The sequence below is a fragment of the Muntiacus reevesi genome, chromosome 10 (genome assembly GCF_963930625.1).
Source record: "Muntiacus reevesi chromosome 10, mMunRee1.1, whole genome shotgun sequence".
In the NCBI taxonomy this organism is placed as follows: Eukaryota; Metazoa; Chordata; class Mammalia; order Artiodactyla; family Cervidae; genus Muntiacus; species Muntiacus reevesi.
The window spans coordinates 29691057-29706412 of record NC_089258.1 but is presented as its reverse complement, the minus strand read 5'-3'; the positions used below and the strand labels follow the sequence as shown (position 1 = coordinate 29706412).

Here is a 15356-nt window from a genome sequence, read left to right as displayed (position 1 = left end):
ATTTGTGGTTACAGCTAATTTTGTTGTCAGAATCAACATATGTTGAGTACAATTAAATGTATAATAATAGACAAATCATCTTAAATATTCAAGGCATTTTGATAATAAATTAACATTTTTGGAGATTGTGGTAATTTGGAGTAGAAACCTTTTAAAGATGACATTTTTAAAATTAGAAAATGCCCCATCAAGTGAATGTACTTAGAGTATCCATTCACATGTTCAGACTTGTATATTGGGTTAGCCGTCAGCATAATTTATACTAATGTCTTGACTTAATGCACTTTCTTTTTTCAAAGGAACCCAACTGTTGCTTTACTCCAGCTGTCTGAGTTAACAGCCCGTTTAGAGGGAAAGCGTCTATGGGCGTATGCTGCTGAGGCATTCCCATTGTAGAGTTCTGGAGTCTTCTGGCTCCCTGCCACACCCCACCCCACTGTTTTAAAGCTGTCTCCAACTTTGTGGGTTTTGTGATTAAACAACACGGGAGACTGTGATTTCTAATGCCATCCTTGGAATCCATGTCGGAGGTGAAAGGCCACTTCCCCTGGGGAAAAGGCTTTCACATGCTTCTGGAACTGAACAAAAATGAGGAAAGCATCCCAGTCCTGTGACTTTGCACAATTTACCACGTGCATCCAAGGGATGCAGGAGAAGTGATCCTCATTGCAGATGGAGAGAGGTCCCGTGTCACTGAACAATGGCTTCAAACTCAAGTCTTCTGACTCAAGTCCCAGGCCCCACCTGACTGCAGGGGCCTCATTACGGAGCCCACCAGCCCTGGCTGAGGGTGGTCTGTATGTCACCTTCTAAGGTGGTTGTGAAGTGGTTGTGTAGCCGTGAGGACACTGGGTGTGCAACACCCACGTTGTAAATAAGAAAGCAAATATTTTTATATTTCACCCCCTCGTGTATAATAGTTCCTCTATAAATAGGTTAAAACTAAATCGAGACTCAAGCTAGTCTCTGTAGCAGGCAGGGAAAGAATAAATTAAGGGATTTTCCCTCTGCTTACTTTCAAGTCAGGCTAATTGTTTCATGAACTGTTTTTCCTTGGATTACCGGTTTTGCATATTTGTGCTTTGAACTTTCAACGATCTCTCATTTCCATTAGTGTAAAATGAGAACCACTTTGATTACCCTCACTGCCATCTTTTGTCACCACCCTCACCTTGCTGGGTCCCAGCAAGACTGAATTGCTCTCAGTTCTTCAGACCCAATTTCTCGCTTCTCTTGACATTCCTATGCCCAGACATTCTGCACTGCCTAGGCGTGCTGAACTCCTATGCATCTTTCAGGTCACAGCATAAGTGTTTCTTCCTCCAATCTCCTGGACTAAGTGGGTTCAGGCCCCTGCCAAATGCCCTCATAGCACACTCAGCTTCCCCGTCATTTTACTCATCACACTTTCCTGTAATTGCTGGCTTGTCTTCCCTGCTAACTCCCTAATGGAGGGACTACAGCTTGTTATTCATCATTGTAATAGACACTCCTACATAGTAGGTACTCAGCAAACATTTGTTGAATGAATACATAAATGAAACTACTTCGTGGCAGGTTTGGTTCACAAAGCTTGTATTTCACATATATTGCCAGACTGGCCAACATTTTTATGTTCTTCCTCTGGTCATTCTCTTAGCAAACACTGAGCTTTTGTCTTTTGAAACATAAATAGAAAGATCTTTTGTAACAATGCTGTTTTGCCCTGTAAAACAGAGTTTGACATTTTAAACAATAATCATTGTTCAGAAATGAGAATTTATAGACCAGGAACGCAAAACTGAATTTCACCATCATTTCAGAGAATCATCAGTTTATGGACATACTAAAGTTAAAATTCTGTAGACTCAAATTTCATTAATTCTTACCTAGTATAGGAGAATCAACTTCTATTTTATCTCTGTAGTCCTTTTTCTAACATTGTACTTGTTACAGGGGAGATACCCAACCAGTGTATTTTTGTAAATGCCCAGGTAGAATAATAATATTTGCTAAATTTATTTAGTGCTGTTCTAAGCACTTTACATGGATTAACTCATTTAGTCCTCACAACAACCAGAGGAAGTAGATTCTGTTATTAGTCCAGTTTTACAGATGAAAAAACTGAGGCTAGGCATTTGGCATGAATTACCAGTGCTGGCTTCCAAGGTGGCGGTAGTGGTAAAGAACCTGTCAACCAGTGCTGAAGACGTGAGAAAGGCAGGTTCAGTCCCTGGGTTAAGGAAGATGCCCTGGAGAAGGGCATGGCAACCCACTCCAATATTCTTGCCTGGAGAATTCCCACGGACAGAGGAGCCTGGAGGGCTACAGTCCGTGAGGTTGCAAAGAGTCATACACGACTGAAACGACTGAACATGTACCAGTGTTGGCAAGGACTTGAGACACTATTTTATCCAATACACTTACTTTAAAAAGGCACATGCACACCCACTCTCCACACCCAAATTAGCCAAGTGCTTTTTTCCCCTGGGTTAGGAAGATCTCCTGGAGAAGGAAATGGCACCCCACTCCAGTATTCTTGCCTGGAAAATCCCATGGATGGAGGAGCCTGGTAGGCTGCAGTCCATGGGGTTGCGAAGAGTCAGACATGACTGAGTGACTTCACTTTCACTTTTTTTCCCCATTAAGCAATTTACAATGAATAGGAGGACTTTTTATAGTTAGATTTAGGGAAAGGGGTACATTTTACTTTCTTTTTCTTTTCTTGAAACATTTTGAAAAAAACCCCATTTTGATTATTTTGCCATTTTAGTGCTTTTTATATTATTTAAAAATAATACACAGATTGGAAAAGATTAGAATGTATTTGTCTTAAAAGTGACTTACCTAAAACCCAGGTCTTCCAACTTAGAGCCTAGTGCCCTTTTCTTGCTTCACTGTAGTCTCAAAGATGAATTTGCCAACACGATTTCAGACAAAATGCAAGGGCCATACTTAATTATCTTTAGTTGGCTTCTGTCCTTAAGGAAATTGGACAGTTTGGACAACTCAGGGATAGATTGCATCCCACAGAGTTTTTTACTACTGTTTCTGTGATTAAGTTTACAGTCTATATTCAGGATTTTGTGCTTAAGAGCTATTACCACTGAGGCTGTTCTTAGTTCTGGCCTGAGGGTCAGCAAAGTTTTTCTGTAAAGGTCCAGATGATAAATATTTTAGGCTTTAAAGTCTCTCAGCTGTTCAGCTCTGTCACAGACAATACATAAGCCAATGAGCATGGCAGTGTTCCAGTAAAACTTCACTGACACAAATTCAGATTTTATATAACTTTTACATGTCACCCATATTTTTCTTTAGATTAAAAAAAATTTTAATGTAAGAACCATTTTAGCTTGCAGACCATACAAAAATAGGCAGCAGGTTGGCCTGTGGACTGCAGTTTTCCTACTCTTGCTCTCAGCTAAATGACCCAGGTATCATGATCAATTGCATAGGATACTGCCAGTAATGTAAGTTGTTACTGGTTAACTGTAAAAATATCAATGTTAATGAGTAATTTGTAAAATAAATTAGAATTGATGGATTGTTATCTTGATAATGCATTCCCATTAGAACCTGCATTCTAATATATTTTCCAGAGTTGATGTGAGAGAGAGAGCAGTAAAGTCAGAGCTGAGTGAACAGCAGTTTTATTTTATCTAGGTTGAGGCAATTGTGAATGACTTTTACTGTGCCATTGCTCTTCATGGTGGGATTACAGTTGACCCTTAAAGATCACAAAGGCTTAGGGGTACTGATACTGTCCTTTAGTGGAAAATCCATCTATAATTTAGAGTAAGCCCTCCAAAATATGTAGTTCCCATGTCTAAGGCTCCTCCTATCCATAGTCCCACATCCAAGGATGCAACCAGCCTCACGGCGTGTAGCACTGTAATATTTACTATTGGAAAAGATCCATATGTAAGTGGACCTGTTCAAACTAGTTCAAACTTGTGTTGTTCAAGGGTCAGCTGTACAGTGTTTCAGACTAATGTATTTTCCTCTAGACAATTTTTAAGTATTACCTAAATCTATTACATTCATGGGATGGGAGTGTTTTACACATGTGACTATGGCATCACCTCCTGTATCATAACGGAAATATGTTTGAGAACCACACAATAGTCCAAATGCTGAGATGGGAATACTTTACTGTATAGAATTGCTCTATCCTCTAAACAGAATTGGTTATGTTTAGTGAACAGTTTGATTATTCTCAGTGTGTTTGTATATACCATATGTGATGAGCACTGTGTTTATACATAAATGCCTATATATATATATATATATATATATATATCATTTGAAAGTGTCAGGATTGTTTCTGTTTCTGATCTCTTAAATACTTTAAAACTCAAGAGGTAAAAGATTGTGTGTGTTATAGGCAAAACTACCCTTGAGTTTATGGTAGTTTAGTTTGTAGAAAGGATTCCTGGGTCCTTTATTAAACTTTGCCTCCTCCACTCAACATTCTATGACTTGTTAAGAATGTATAAAGTATCATTGTTGAGTTTGACTTTTCTATACGGTTAGTTAAGAAACTAAGACTAGTGTGAACTGAGTAAATGGCATGTTGATGCAACCTATCCATGTTTTATATTTAATTAGATTCCTTATTCATTTAATCAGTATTTAGTTTCAAGTTATACTTGGTTGTTTTTATATTTAATAGATAAGTATACATTCCTTTTCATGAAAATAGTGGCTATTAATGTGATTTTAAATATGATTAAAGATTTAAGTGAATCATCAAGTTCTTTGGGATTTTTCACTTCAACTATGCTGATATTCCATTAATGTTTTCTGTTTCCCCTGGATACTGGCCATTAGGCAAATAGCTATTCCATTCCATTCTTCTGGAGAGTGATCAATTCTGTAGGATTATGGGGTGCTGTGGTGGTTGTGGCATTCACCCAGATCAGTAAAGCCGTTATCTTTTCATCAGATAGAATGTCCTGACCACCTGGAAGTGTAAATGCAACTTCTCCACATGCCTTATTCCCCCAGATGCGCTGATATGCTGGAACAATCTGGCTCCAGAAGTGTTAATAATACTTTTTTGAGACTTGTCTATCAAATACTATTTTGTAAGAACTATGCCTTTAAATAGACATTGATGGGTTATATTTGTTTTATAATAATTGTGTACCTAATGTTCACTTGTGATTGATTTTGAGATTTATGTATATTTATAAGCCTGTCCTATGTGAATTTTTACTCTATGATGTGTGGTACCTTACTAATAAAGACATGGATTTCTATTTATGTAAAGTAATTGTAGCAATATTCCTAGATGCTTCCTAAGTGATTGTTCTGCCCATCTGACATCACAAATACTCCAATCTTTAGAGGATTATGTTAGAGTTAGAATATATTAACTAGCTTTAAACTTTAAAATATAGATTCTCAACATGGTTTGAAATTCTTCAGTTGATGTCATTAAAGTTTGTAAATCTTTACTGCTTTACTCTGATGGATTTTTGATTTTATGTTTGTTTGTTTTACATCCTTTCATCAGTAAAGTCTTTGTGAAGTTATAAACTTTGGAGAAGATGAGAGCCTGTCATCCTGACAAAGAAAAGATCACGTTGCAGTAGTGAGGTAAAAATATTTGCAGAAAAACAATTTGCAAAAGAAATCCATATTTAAAGCTTCAGCCTAATACCTTTATCAGATAGTAAACGGAGGCCTATAATCTCATATAAATTGTATTAGTTGACTAACAGTGCATACTAGCTCTAAGAATTTCGTTATAGACCTTAGTAGTAACTAAATCATATTGTATATTAACAAGAATTAGTTTAGTGGTAAAGGCTTATGAATCCTCAGGGTGGCGTGGAGATTGCAGAATGCAATAGCTGAGCAAACTGAGAAACTGGGAGTAGGTTGAAAAGTGCAAGGAATGTCATGTTAAGAAAGAATTAATTATTAGCACATTCTGCATTGTAGGCTCTAATTCTTACCACCTCCCCAAACAAGTATTTGGTTGTTTTTTGGTATCCTAGTGGTATTTATTTTGCAATATTCTCAGTGGGCAGCTCAGCTATCAGACCTGACCCTGGCTGATGATGTTTGACTTCTAAGTTTCTTCGGGCTCAGTCCCAGGTGCAAGGGCCAGGGGATGGGCTGTAAAAAGAGACTGCTGAAGTGGAGTGGAGGTGAAAGTCACTTGCTTCCAGGAGGTCAAGAAGCTTTAACCATTTGTTGATTCATTCATTCAATGAATTTTTATGGAGGACTCTTATGTGCCCGTCTGTATGTGAGAACGGAGAAGGCAATGGCACCCCACTCCAGTGTTCTCGCCTGGAGAATCCCAGGGATGGGGTCGCACAGAGTCGGACATGACTGAAGTGACTTAGCAGTAGCATCGGCAGTATGTGAGAAACTGCACAGATGGACAGGGAGGCCTGACGTGCTGTGGTTCATGGGGTGGCAAAGAGTCGGACACGACTGAGCGACTGAACTGAACTGAACACGTGGAGGACAAGAGGAAGACCCGCTCTTGATTTCTGCCCCTGAGAGGCTCACAGCCTATTCGGGGAGTCAAATACATAAACACCGCGATCATATTGTCTGGTGACTGCAGTGTAAGGAAATGCTCAGAGTAGGGACCCTCACCTAGCCTGGGGTAACCAGGAGAGCGGATGTAGTACTGAGGCTGAATCTTTCTTTTCTGGTATTTATTTATTTGGCTGCACGGGGTCTTAGTTCCTCATGCAGGATCTTTTAGTTGCATCACACAAACTCTCAACTGCAGCATGTGGAATCGAATTCCCTAACCAGGGATCGAACCTGGGCCCCCTGCATTGGGAACGTGGAGTCTTAGCCACTGGACCACCAGGGAAGTCCCTGAGGCTGAATCTTAAGGAAGGAATAGGAGTAAAGCAGGCAAAAGATGTGGGGAGGCATCTTCAAGAAAGGGGAGAGCAACCCCAGGAGAAAGGCCAGCAGGATGAGTTGGGAACCACTGTCATGTGACAGAGTTTGTGTTAGTTTCCTATTGCCACTGTGACAAGTTTCCATAAATTTAGTGGCTTCCAACAACAACAGAAATGTATTCTCTTGAAGTTCTGGAGGCCAGAGGTCTGAACGGAAGACTATGGAGCTAAAATCAAGATGCTGGAAGGGCTGGTTTCTCCTGGGAACTCCAGGGGAGAGAACCCTTCTTCGTCTCTTGCAGCTTCTGGTAGCTGTGGGTATTCTTTGGCCCATGGCCTCATGACTCCAGTGTCTGCCTCTGTGGTCGGAGAGGTCAGGTTGCCTCTCTTCTCCTGTAGTCTAATCTCCTTCCCTCCCTCTGATAGAGATACCTGCGATTACATTTAGACTCCATCCATATTATCCAGGATAATCTTCCCCATCTCAAAGTCTTTAACCTCATCATATCTGCAAAGTGTAAGTAAGGTAACATACTTCAAAGGTTCTAGGGATTAGCTCCTGGATATCGTTAGGGGCCACCCAAGTGCTGGAGGATAAAGGATGAAGCAGAGAGTGGGGAGAGGTGAGGCAGGGTGAGTGTGGCCCCATCACAGAGGACGTTGGACATCATAGTAAAAAGCTTGGAACCTTCCCACAAGGTAAGGAGGATTTGAAGGGATCAGATTGTATTTTAGAATGATCACGCTGGCTACAGGGTAGAGAACTGATGGGAGTGAGCGAGAGGGCAGATAGAGGGACCAGCTGGAGGCTGCAGTGACATCAGTGTGGCGCCAAGGGTGTACAAACAAGTATCGCTTAGGATTCAAACCCAGCAGGACTTGATTCTCAACTAAAGATAGTTTACTTGTAAATAAAAGAGGGATTAGTCTGGTCAATTTGAAATGCTTCCACCATCTCCTGGTGGATCAGTCTTGCTCTGATTTGCAGCAGAAGGCTGGTTGTTTATAGCCTCAGCGTTAGCTGGAGTATATTGTTAGGAACAGAGCCAAGGTAGACTAGGAATTCCAAGACCTGGTCCCTAGCTCTCATACTTCAATCATTCCAGATAAAATGTTCCAGAAAAAAATCACTTCTCTGAAAATGTGTCCTGTCCTACCAGCAGAGGACACTTTTGGCCAGCCATTTCTTAGACAGGCAGTTCTGGCTCTTGGTAATAGTTGTTAATCACAAAATTCATCTTGTAGATGTCAATCCCCTCTACCAAACTTCCTCCTACCCTGGAAAAGAAAGGGGGAGCAATTTTGGTTGCAGATTTTTTTGTAAAGGGGGATTGTGTGTATGTATGTTTGCCCCAAAGAACTTCCCAGGTTTCTTTTACTCATCTGGTCTGTTCTGGATACCTGGGTCTCAACTGGGTTGATTGAACCAATTTGGTGATTTCTTCACTGACCTTTTTAGTGAACTGGTAAACTTTGTCTTTGTTGACATGGTGTGGAAGGTCAGCTACAGCTGGATGGTGCAAGCCAGAAGGACAGGAACCTAGACTGGATGAACAGGAGCCCCGAGGCAGGAAAGGCTCGACACCACTCAGTGAACTAGCAGGACTTGTGCTTTAAGTAAGGGCACATGTCTCAGCGCAGGAATAGAAGAGATAAGCAGGAGTGGTCAGGCAGGGCCCGATGGTATCAGACTTGGTTGCATCATCCTTTCTTTAGGGACTGAGATTTAAAAAAAAAAAAAAGACTTCAGTAACTTCTCATGTTCATACTTCCCGAACTCCTTTCTTCTAAACCATTTATTTACCTGTTTAAACTGCCAATTTTATCTAGTATCAGACACTGAATGGTTATTTTTTTTTAAATTATTTATTTATTTGGCTGGACTCGGTCTTAGCTGCAGCACTCTGGATCTAGTTCCCTGACCAGGGATTGAACCCAGGAGCCCCTATGTTGGGAGTGTGGAGTCTTAGCCACTGGGCCAACAGGGAAGTCTCTGGATGGCTAGTTTAATATAGAAAAAGCAAATATGTTTCCTCGTGTGTGCTTACTTTGTGGAGTTGGTAGTGGTTCCCTAATATGTTCTGCTAAGAAGGATTTTGAGGCTTTATCTAGGCTCAGTGAGAAAGAGTTCAGTGATTTATTAGCGATGTCTGCTATGGGTTTTGTGAAAAGGGAGTGGTAACTCATATTTGGAATCTAAATGCACGTTTGTTTGATTACCTTTTCACATGGCTTCTCTTTCTGCACTGTACACACCTCTTTTATGTGTAATGTATACACTACACTGTAAGCACAAGATTTTTGTTTAAAGGAGGTGCTCATCACAACTCAGTAAACACTCTAAGACAGACATGATGCCCTGGAGAATCCTCTCCTGTGTTTGTTTTACCTCTGGGGCTTTTATCTTGATGCCCTGGGAGTCTGTGGACGTTGACTGTGGTTTAAGAGATGCCTCTTGGTGTCTCTAGGACAAAATGAAGAGTCACCCCGGGAACCACTATCAGATTTTCATCATGTCCCAGGCACTGTGCCTCTGCTTTAGAAACACTCTCCTATTTTATCCTCACAGCAGCCAATGATGTAGGTGTTATCATTTTATCAGCCAGAAAGATTTCTGTTGCAAGAAATGTAAAACTGAACCCAAACTGGTTTAAATGGTTAGGAAATTCATCAGTTCATGCAACAAGCAGACCAAAGGCAGTGTGGTCCCAGGGTCAACTTGATCCACTCTTCTGTGCCGTTACTGTACCTGGAGGCCCACAGAGGCTGTTCTTCCCTGAGGTGAGTTGCTACATGGCATTAAAAAAGAAAACCCAAGTAGCCTCAGGCTTCCCTGGTAGCAGGTAAAGAATCTGCCAGCAAGGAGGGAGACCTGGGTTTGATCCCTGGGTTGGGAAGATCCCCTGGAGAAGTGATAGGCTACCCCCTCCAGTATTCTTGCCTGGAGAATTCCATGGGCAGAGGAGCCTGGCGGGCTACAGTCAATGGGGTTGCAAAGAGTTGGACATCACTGAGTGACTTTCACTTCACTTCAAGTAGCCTCACATTCTGGAGGATGTGCCTAAAAGCATACACTCTGTGAGTTAGAGATTTGAGTAGACTGTGTGTACTCAAATTTATTTTGTAGGCCCTACATCGCAGCATTTTAATTTTTCTCTGCTCTTAATCATTGACTACATAGGAGAAACATTCCCAGTGTTTCAGTACTATTTCTCACAGGAAGCACAAACAATTTTTTTGAAAGGATAGCGAATCATCCATTCACTTGCTCAGCAAACCCTGAGCTTATGCTCTGTACTATGAATGGCCCACACCCCTGCGTCTCCTGCATTGGCAGGCGGATTCTTTACCCCAGCAGCCCTGGACAAAGTAAAGAGGAAAAAGGACGGCTTAGGACAACTGAAGCAAATTATTTACAGTCAAAGTCCAAAGACCACTTGAGAAACAAGGACTGTGACCTGAAACCCAAAACAGGATGGAAAGGAATCACTTTTTCTTCTACTTGAACATTTTTTGAAAACAGAAGAGGGGTAACTTGCAGAGTTCCAAAGTGCTCTCATATGGAGTACTCAGTAAAAACCTTCCTCCTTTCCCCCCTTCTTTCCTCCTTCCTTTCTTTTTCTTCCTCTTACTTCTCTTCCTCTCCTTTCTCCTCCTCCTCCTCTTCTTCCCCTTCCTTCTCTTCTTTCCCTTCTTCCCCTTTCTTTCTCTCTTCTTTTTCTAAACAAAATGCTGTTGGAAGTGTTTTACAAGTAGTAGGCTTAGGTACCAGGACCTTTCCAACAAGAAAACAGAAGCACCATGCATTGTCTCAGAGCTTCATTTTTCTCTTCTGACACAAGAGTTTCTACTGTCACTCCCATGTGAAAGGGGAAATTAGGGTTGGGGGCTCAACTGACCTGACCTCAGCTCTCAAAAATGGAACAGCGGCAGCTTGAGACTCTGACCTAGTGTTCCTTCAGGAGTTTACATTGCTCCGGCATTGACACCTACAAGGTTGTCAACAATAGCTGCGCATTAGAGTTTTCTGAAGAGCTTTAAAAAAAAAATATGCTAAACTTGCAGTGGTCCCCAATTTTTTTGGCACCAGGGACTGCTTTCATGGAACACAGTTTTTCCACTGGGGGTGAGGCTGGTTCAGGCTGTAATGCAAGCAGAGGGGAGCTGCAGACGAAGTATCTCTTGCTTCCCCCATGCTCCTCTCCTGCTGAGCCATTGATTTCCTAACAGGCCCTGATGGGTACCAGTCTGCAGCCTGGGGGTTGAGGACCCCTGTGCTAAAGGCTCCCTTGTCAGACCAATTAATTAACCTAGTAGGTAAGACGGAGAAGGCAATGGCACCCCACTCCAGTACTCTTGCCTTGGAAATCCCATGGACAGAGGAGCCTGGTAGGCTGCAGTTCATGGGGTGGGGAAGAGTCAGACTGAGCTACTTCACTTTCACTTTTCACTTTTATGCATTGGAAAAGGAAATGGCAACCCACTCCAGTGTTCTCGCCTGGAGAATCCCAGGGATGGGGTCGCACAGAGTCGGACACGACTGAAGTGACTTAGCAGTAGCAGCAGTAGCAGTAGGTAAGAATCGACTTAGGAGTCAGACTCTGAGTTTGAATCCTGCCTATGTGCGAACTAGCTGTGTATCTTGGCAAGGTACTTAACTTCTCTGAGCCTCAGTTTTCCTCATTGAGCAGTGGGGATAATAACACTATCTTCTTTGTGGGGCTGTTCTAAGGATCAGATGAGTTAATAGGAATGAGACATTTATAACAGGGTCTGTCATATGGTAATCGCTATTTAAAATCCTGCCAAACACACCAGAGCCAACACTTCATTAAATAAATCAATAAACTGAATATGGTAATTGGTCTTTTTAAAGTATTCCCCCACGGATTGTAATGTGCAGCTTGGGTTTTCAATCTGTGAAGATAGTGACTCTGGGGATTCTGCCTCCCTAAAAGTTGACTTTAACCAGCGAGTGAAGGGCGGGTTTTGTTTTGTTCTATGATTCGGGGTGTTTTGTGTAAAGGCTGTTATCTGACATTCCTCCCCTCCCCCCAGTTTGTGACTAATAGAACACTTGAATTGAGCTAGCATACACTGCTTTTATACTGTATGTTGGCGGGGAGAGGAAAGTTTGTTTTTTGCCTCTTCTAACACTTAGACCCCGAAACCTGTTACCTGAATTCTGCAGGAACCAATGAACCACAGGGAGCCCGAGGGCGAAGGAGCGCTCGCTATACTCTCTGGGAGTTGGAGTTCCTCAAAGGTTGTGTCAGCTTTCCGTGGTCAGTTAGGAACTACAACTCCCACAATGCCGCGTGTCGCCCGCCCTGCCTCTCTCCAGGCCTCCCTGTACCGTCTCTCGGCGGCGGCAGCGGCAGCGGCAGCGGCAGCGGCCAGGGCACCATGGCCGACGACGGCGGCCCTGAGGAGGCACTCACTCCGCGGGGCTCCCCGAGCCGGGAGCCGCGGGCTCAGCGTGCGGTCGGGGCGGGGGGCGGCGGCGGCGGGGAGACCCCGCGGACAGCGGCGCTGGCGCTGCGCTTCGACAAGCCCATCAAGCAGGCCTTCTACAACACCGGGGCGGTGCTGTTCGTGTGTCTGTGCTGCGGCGCCGCCGTGCTGGTCTACTTCATCCTGGAGGCCTTCCTGCGCCCGCTGCTCTGGGCGGTGCTGTGCGGCACCTTCCTGCACCCCTTCAAGAGCTCGCTGACGCGCCTGGGGCGCCACTGGCTGCAGCGCCTGCACCGCGCGCACACGCCCATCGTGCTGGCCGCGCTGCTGCTGCCCATCTGCTTCGCGGACTACGGCGTGGAGGCCCTGGGCGAGCAGGCGCTGCGCCGCCGCCGCCTGCTGCTGCTGCTGGGCGCGGGCGGCCCGCTCCTTTACGGCCTCTACAGCCTGGGCAGCTACCTGGGCGTGCAGGTGCTGCTGGCGCACGCGGGCGCGCTCATCTGCCGCGGGCTGGACTACTTCAACAGCCTGTGGGTGAGTGAGCCCCGGCCCGGGCCCTCGGCCGTCCCGCCGGGCACGCAGTGACCTTCGCCACACCCCCAGCTCGCTGGGGTGCAGTCCTGCTGCCCCTAGGCACGGTGCGAGGGCGGCCGAAGGTCCAGACCTTAGCGCGCAGGCAGTGCCCGTCTCCGCCTTCCTTCCCGTGCACCCGAGGAGCTTGGCGCCTTTCCTTCCGAAGAGAGGACGGGTGTGGTTCCATTCTCCCCGCTCGGGGCACGTGTGCCCTGTAGGGAAGCGCTCTTCCGTTTTGCAGGGAGGGCTTTCAGCGCATCGGCTAGTGGACAGGAATTTACTCCTGGTCTTGGAGAGGGAGTGCTCAACAGCTTCAGTTCTGCTCACGTGGGACTATCCTGAAAGAGACCTTAGAGATCCTAGTCCAGTCTGCCATTCTACAGACAGGAGAGGTGACTTCTTACCAGGCTTGTTGGGGACAAAGAGGGGACTGGTTGAGGCAAGTTTCTCAAGTCCTGGAACAAATCTTTCTTAATAGTTCAGAGCTGCCTCTCCGTTCAGGCGATTTCCCAAATCCTTTGTGCCAGGCGCCTTGGTGCTGAGCCCCCAGGGGCTGTTTCTTGCCGCATTCTCTTCTTGGGAACTCTGTGCAGGGATTGCTCTGCGACATTACATCTCCTCCCACCTGGATTTCTTAAGCAGACTGGGTGAAGGAAAGGCATATTTGTGATTCCTGGATCGTCCTGAGCTTATTCTTAGATAATCAGGGAGCTTTAGAGTTGGAAGGGATTTCAAGCATAATCTAGTGACACGTTTCCTAAATCAGGCCAGACTGTAGATCAGTTAATGGTCCAAACATTTCACTTTGTTATTCAGTTGCTAAGTTGTGTCAGACTCTCTGACGCCTTGGACTGAAGGACGCCAGGCTTCCCTGTACTTCACTATCTCGTTTGAGTTTGCTGAGACTCGTGTCCATTGAGTCAGTGATGCTGCCAAACCATCTCATCCTCTGTTGTCCCCTTCTCCTGCCTTCAGTCTTTCCCAGCATCAGGTTCTTTTCCAGTGAGTTGGCTTTTCACATCAGGTGACCAAAGTATTGGAGCTTCAGCTTCAGCATCAGCATCAGTCCTTCCAGTGAATATTCAGGGTTGATTTCCTTTAGGATATTTCACTGGGGATGACAAAAAATAAGTGGATATTTAATGCGTAAGACTGCTATTTCATTAATAGGCACTACCATCTAAAAATAAATTTATTCACTTTTGTCCCTGTTAAGTGCACCTTGATTTCAAGTTGCAAAATAATTCCCTTTATCTGTCAAGCAAGGTTATAACTTGCCTGAAGTTATTAGTAGAGTCGGTGATTGATACCAGAACTCCTGTCTTCTCTAGCTCTATCAATGCAACCTCTCAAAGTTAAAAGTTGATTATGTTATTAGGTACTGGACTTTGTTAGGGGTTTAAAAGGATTAAGGTACAGGATCTGTGTTCAAGGAATGTGTCATAGGTGAGCGTGTTCTCGTGGAGATGACAGACTCACCTCTAAATGTTTATTTCCCACCAGTTATGGGCCAGCAAGGTATTGAGGAACACCTCATCCATCATTTTGGGACACTGCCTGTGTGTGCAACTGCTTCGTGATCAGACAAAATCCTTGGCCTCCAAGAAACTTGTATTATTTCAATTGTGAGAGGTAGGAGAGGTGTGGAAGCACCCTCTTGCACTTCCTGGGTAGTTTGTCAGGTGAGAGTGATCCTAGTGTTACTTTGCTTTTTATTGTCTTCTTGCCTGCCACTCTCCAGGAGAGGTTTCTGAGGTCCTTGAGACTGTGATCGTCCCAAAGGCACTCAGACTTTGAACAAATCCAAGGTTCACATTCATGGAGCAGCAGTTAGACGTTACTTCTCCTTTACCTTGTTTTAAGTTCAATCAAGTTGATTGAATGCCCCTTGCATAAAAGGCAGAATACTCTATGCTGTTAAGAAATATACAGATTACTATAACTTGATTCCTATCCTCAAGAAAGTCAATTTTGTCAAATTCAGACATACTTATAGATCCTGCTAACATTTTTGACTATTGGTACTGCAGTTTATTGTAAATTACTATAGGCAAGATCAAGTAGTGTATCCACCAAACTGTAAGATATTAGGAAAGAAAGGCCTAACATATATGAACACTGTATTTTCATAGTGAAGTTAGAATTGAATACATGGGTACATTTGGCATGACTAATGGAAACGGGCATTTGAGCCAGTCACTCACAGATAGTGGAAAGAGATGAGGAATTGAATAATTGTGAAAAAGTGCCCGCAGCTTAGTGTATATAGCTATGAATATCTTTTTACTGAAGATAAATGCCTTCCTTATATTTCATTTACATAATTTTTGTATGGGTTATGGATTAGCAGAAGAGAAGTAAGGACTAAGATTAGCTAGATTAGAAGAGGGGAAGGAAGGTAAAGACAATTAATTATTTTAGCTGATTAGCTAAGGTGATGGGAGGAAGGGATAAAAATCCCATTTTAAAAGG

General features: G+C 43.7%; 2 protein-coding genes and 1 long non-coding RNA gene across 4 annotated transcripts in view; 2 read left to right on the top strand and 1 right to left on the bottom strand.

Moving 5' to 3' along the window:
- The window catches only part of FRRS1L (ferric chelate reductase 1 like), a 28406-nt gene extending 22975 nt beyond the window's left edge, over positions 1–5431 (top strand). Inside the window, 1 exon segment of the mRNA XM_065946506.1 lies at positions 300–5431. Within this exon segment, the coding sequence (XP_065802578.1) occupies positions 300–337 (38 nt within the window). The 3' untranslated portion in view covers positions 338–5431.
- Positions 5432–7740: 2309 nt separating this feature from the next.
- Positions 7741–12175, bottom strand: LOC136176289 (uncharacterized). Its single transcript, XR_010664567.1, has 2 exons — positions 12036–12175; positions 7741–8576 (listed from the first exon to the last, which is right to left on the bottom strand). It is a non-coding gene; the product is annotated as an uncharacterized lncRNA (long non-coding RNA).
- A 33-nt stretch (positions 12176–12208) lies between these two features.
- Positions 12209–15356, top strand: part of TMEM245 (transmembrane protein 245) — a 79364-nt gene continuing 76216 nt past the window's right edge. The window contains exon 1 of one of the 2 annotated variants that reach the window (XM_065946431.1): positions 12209–12845. In XM_065946431.1, coding sequence (XP_065802503.1) covers positions 12264–12845 — 582 coding nt within the window. In that variant the 5' untranslated portion in view covers positions 12209–12263. The remainder of the gene's footprint in view (positions 12846–15356) is intronic. The other variant, XM_065946430.1, reaches the window with a different exon arrangement.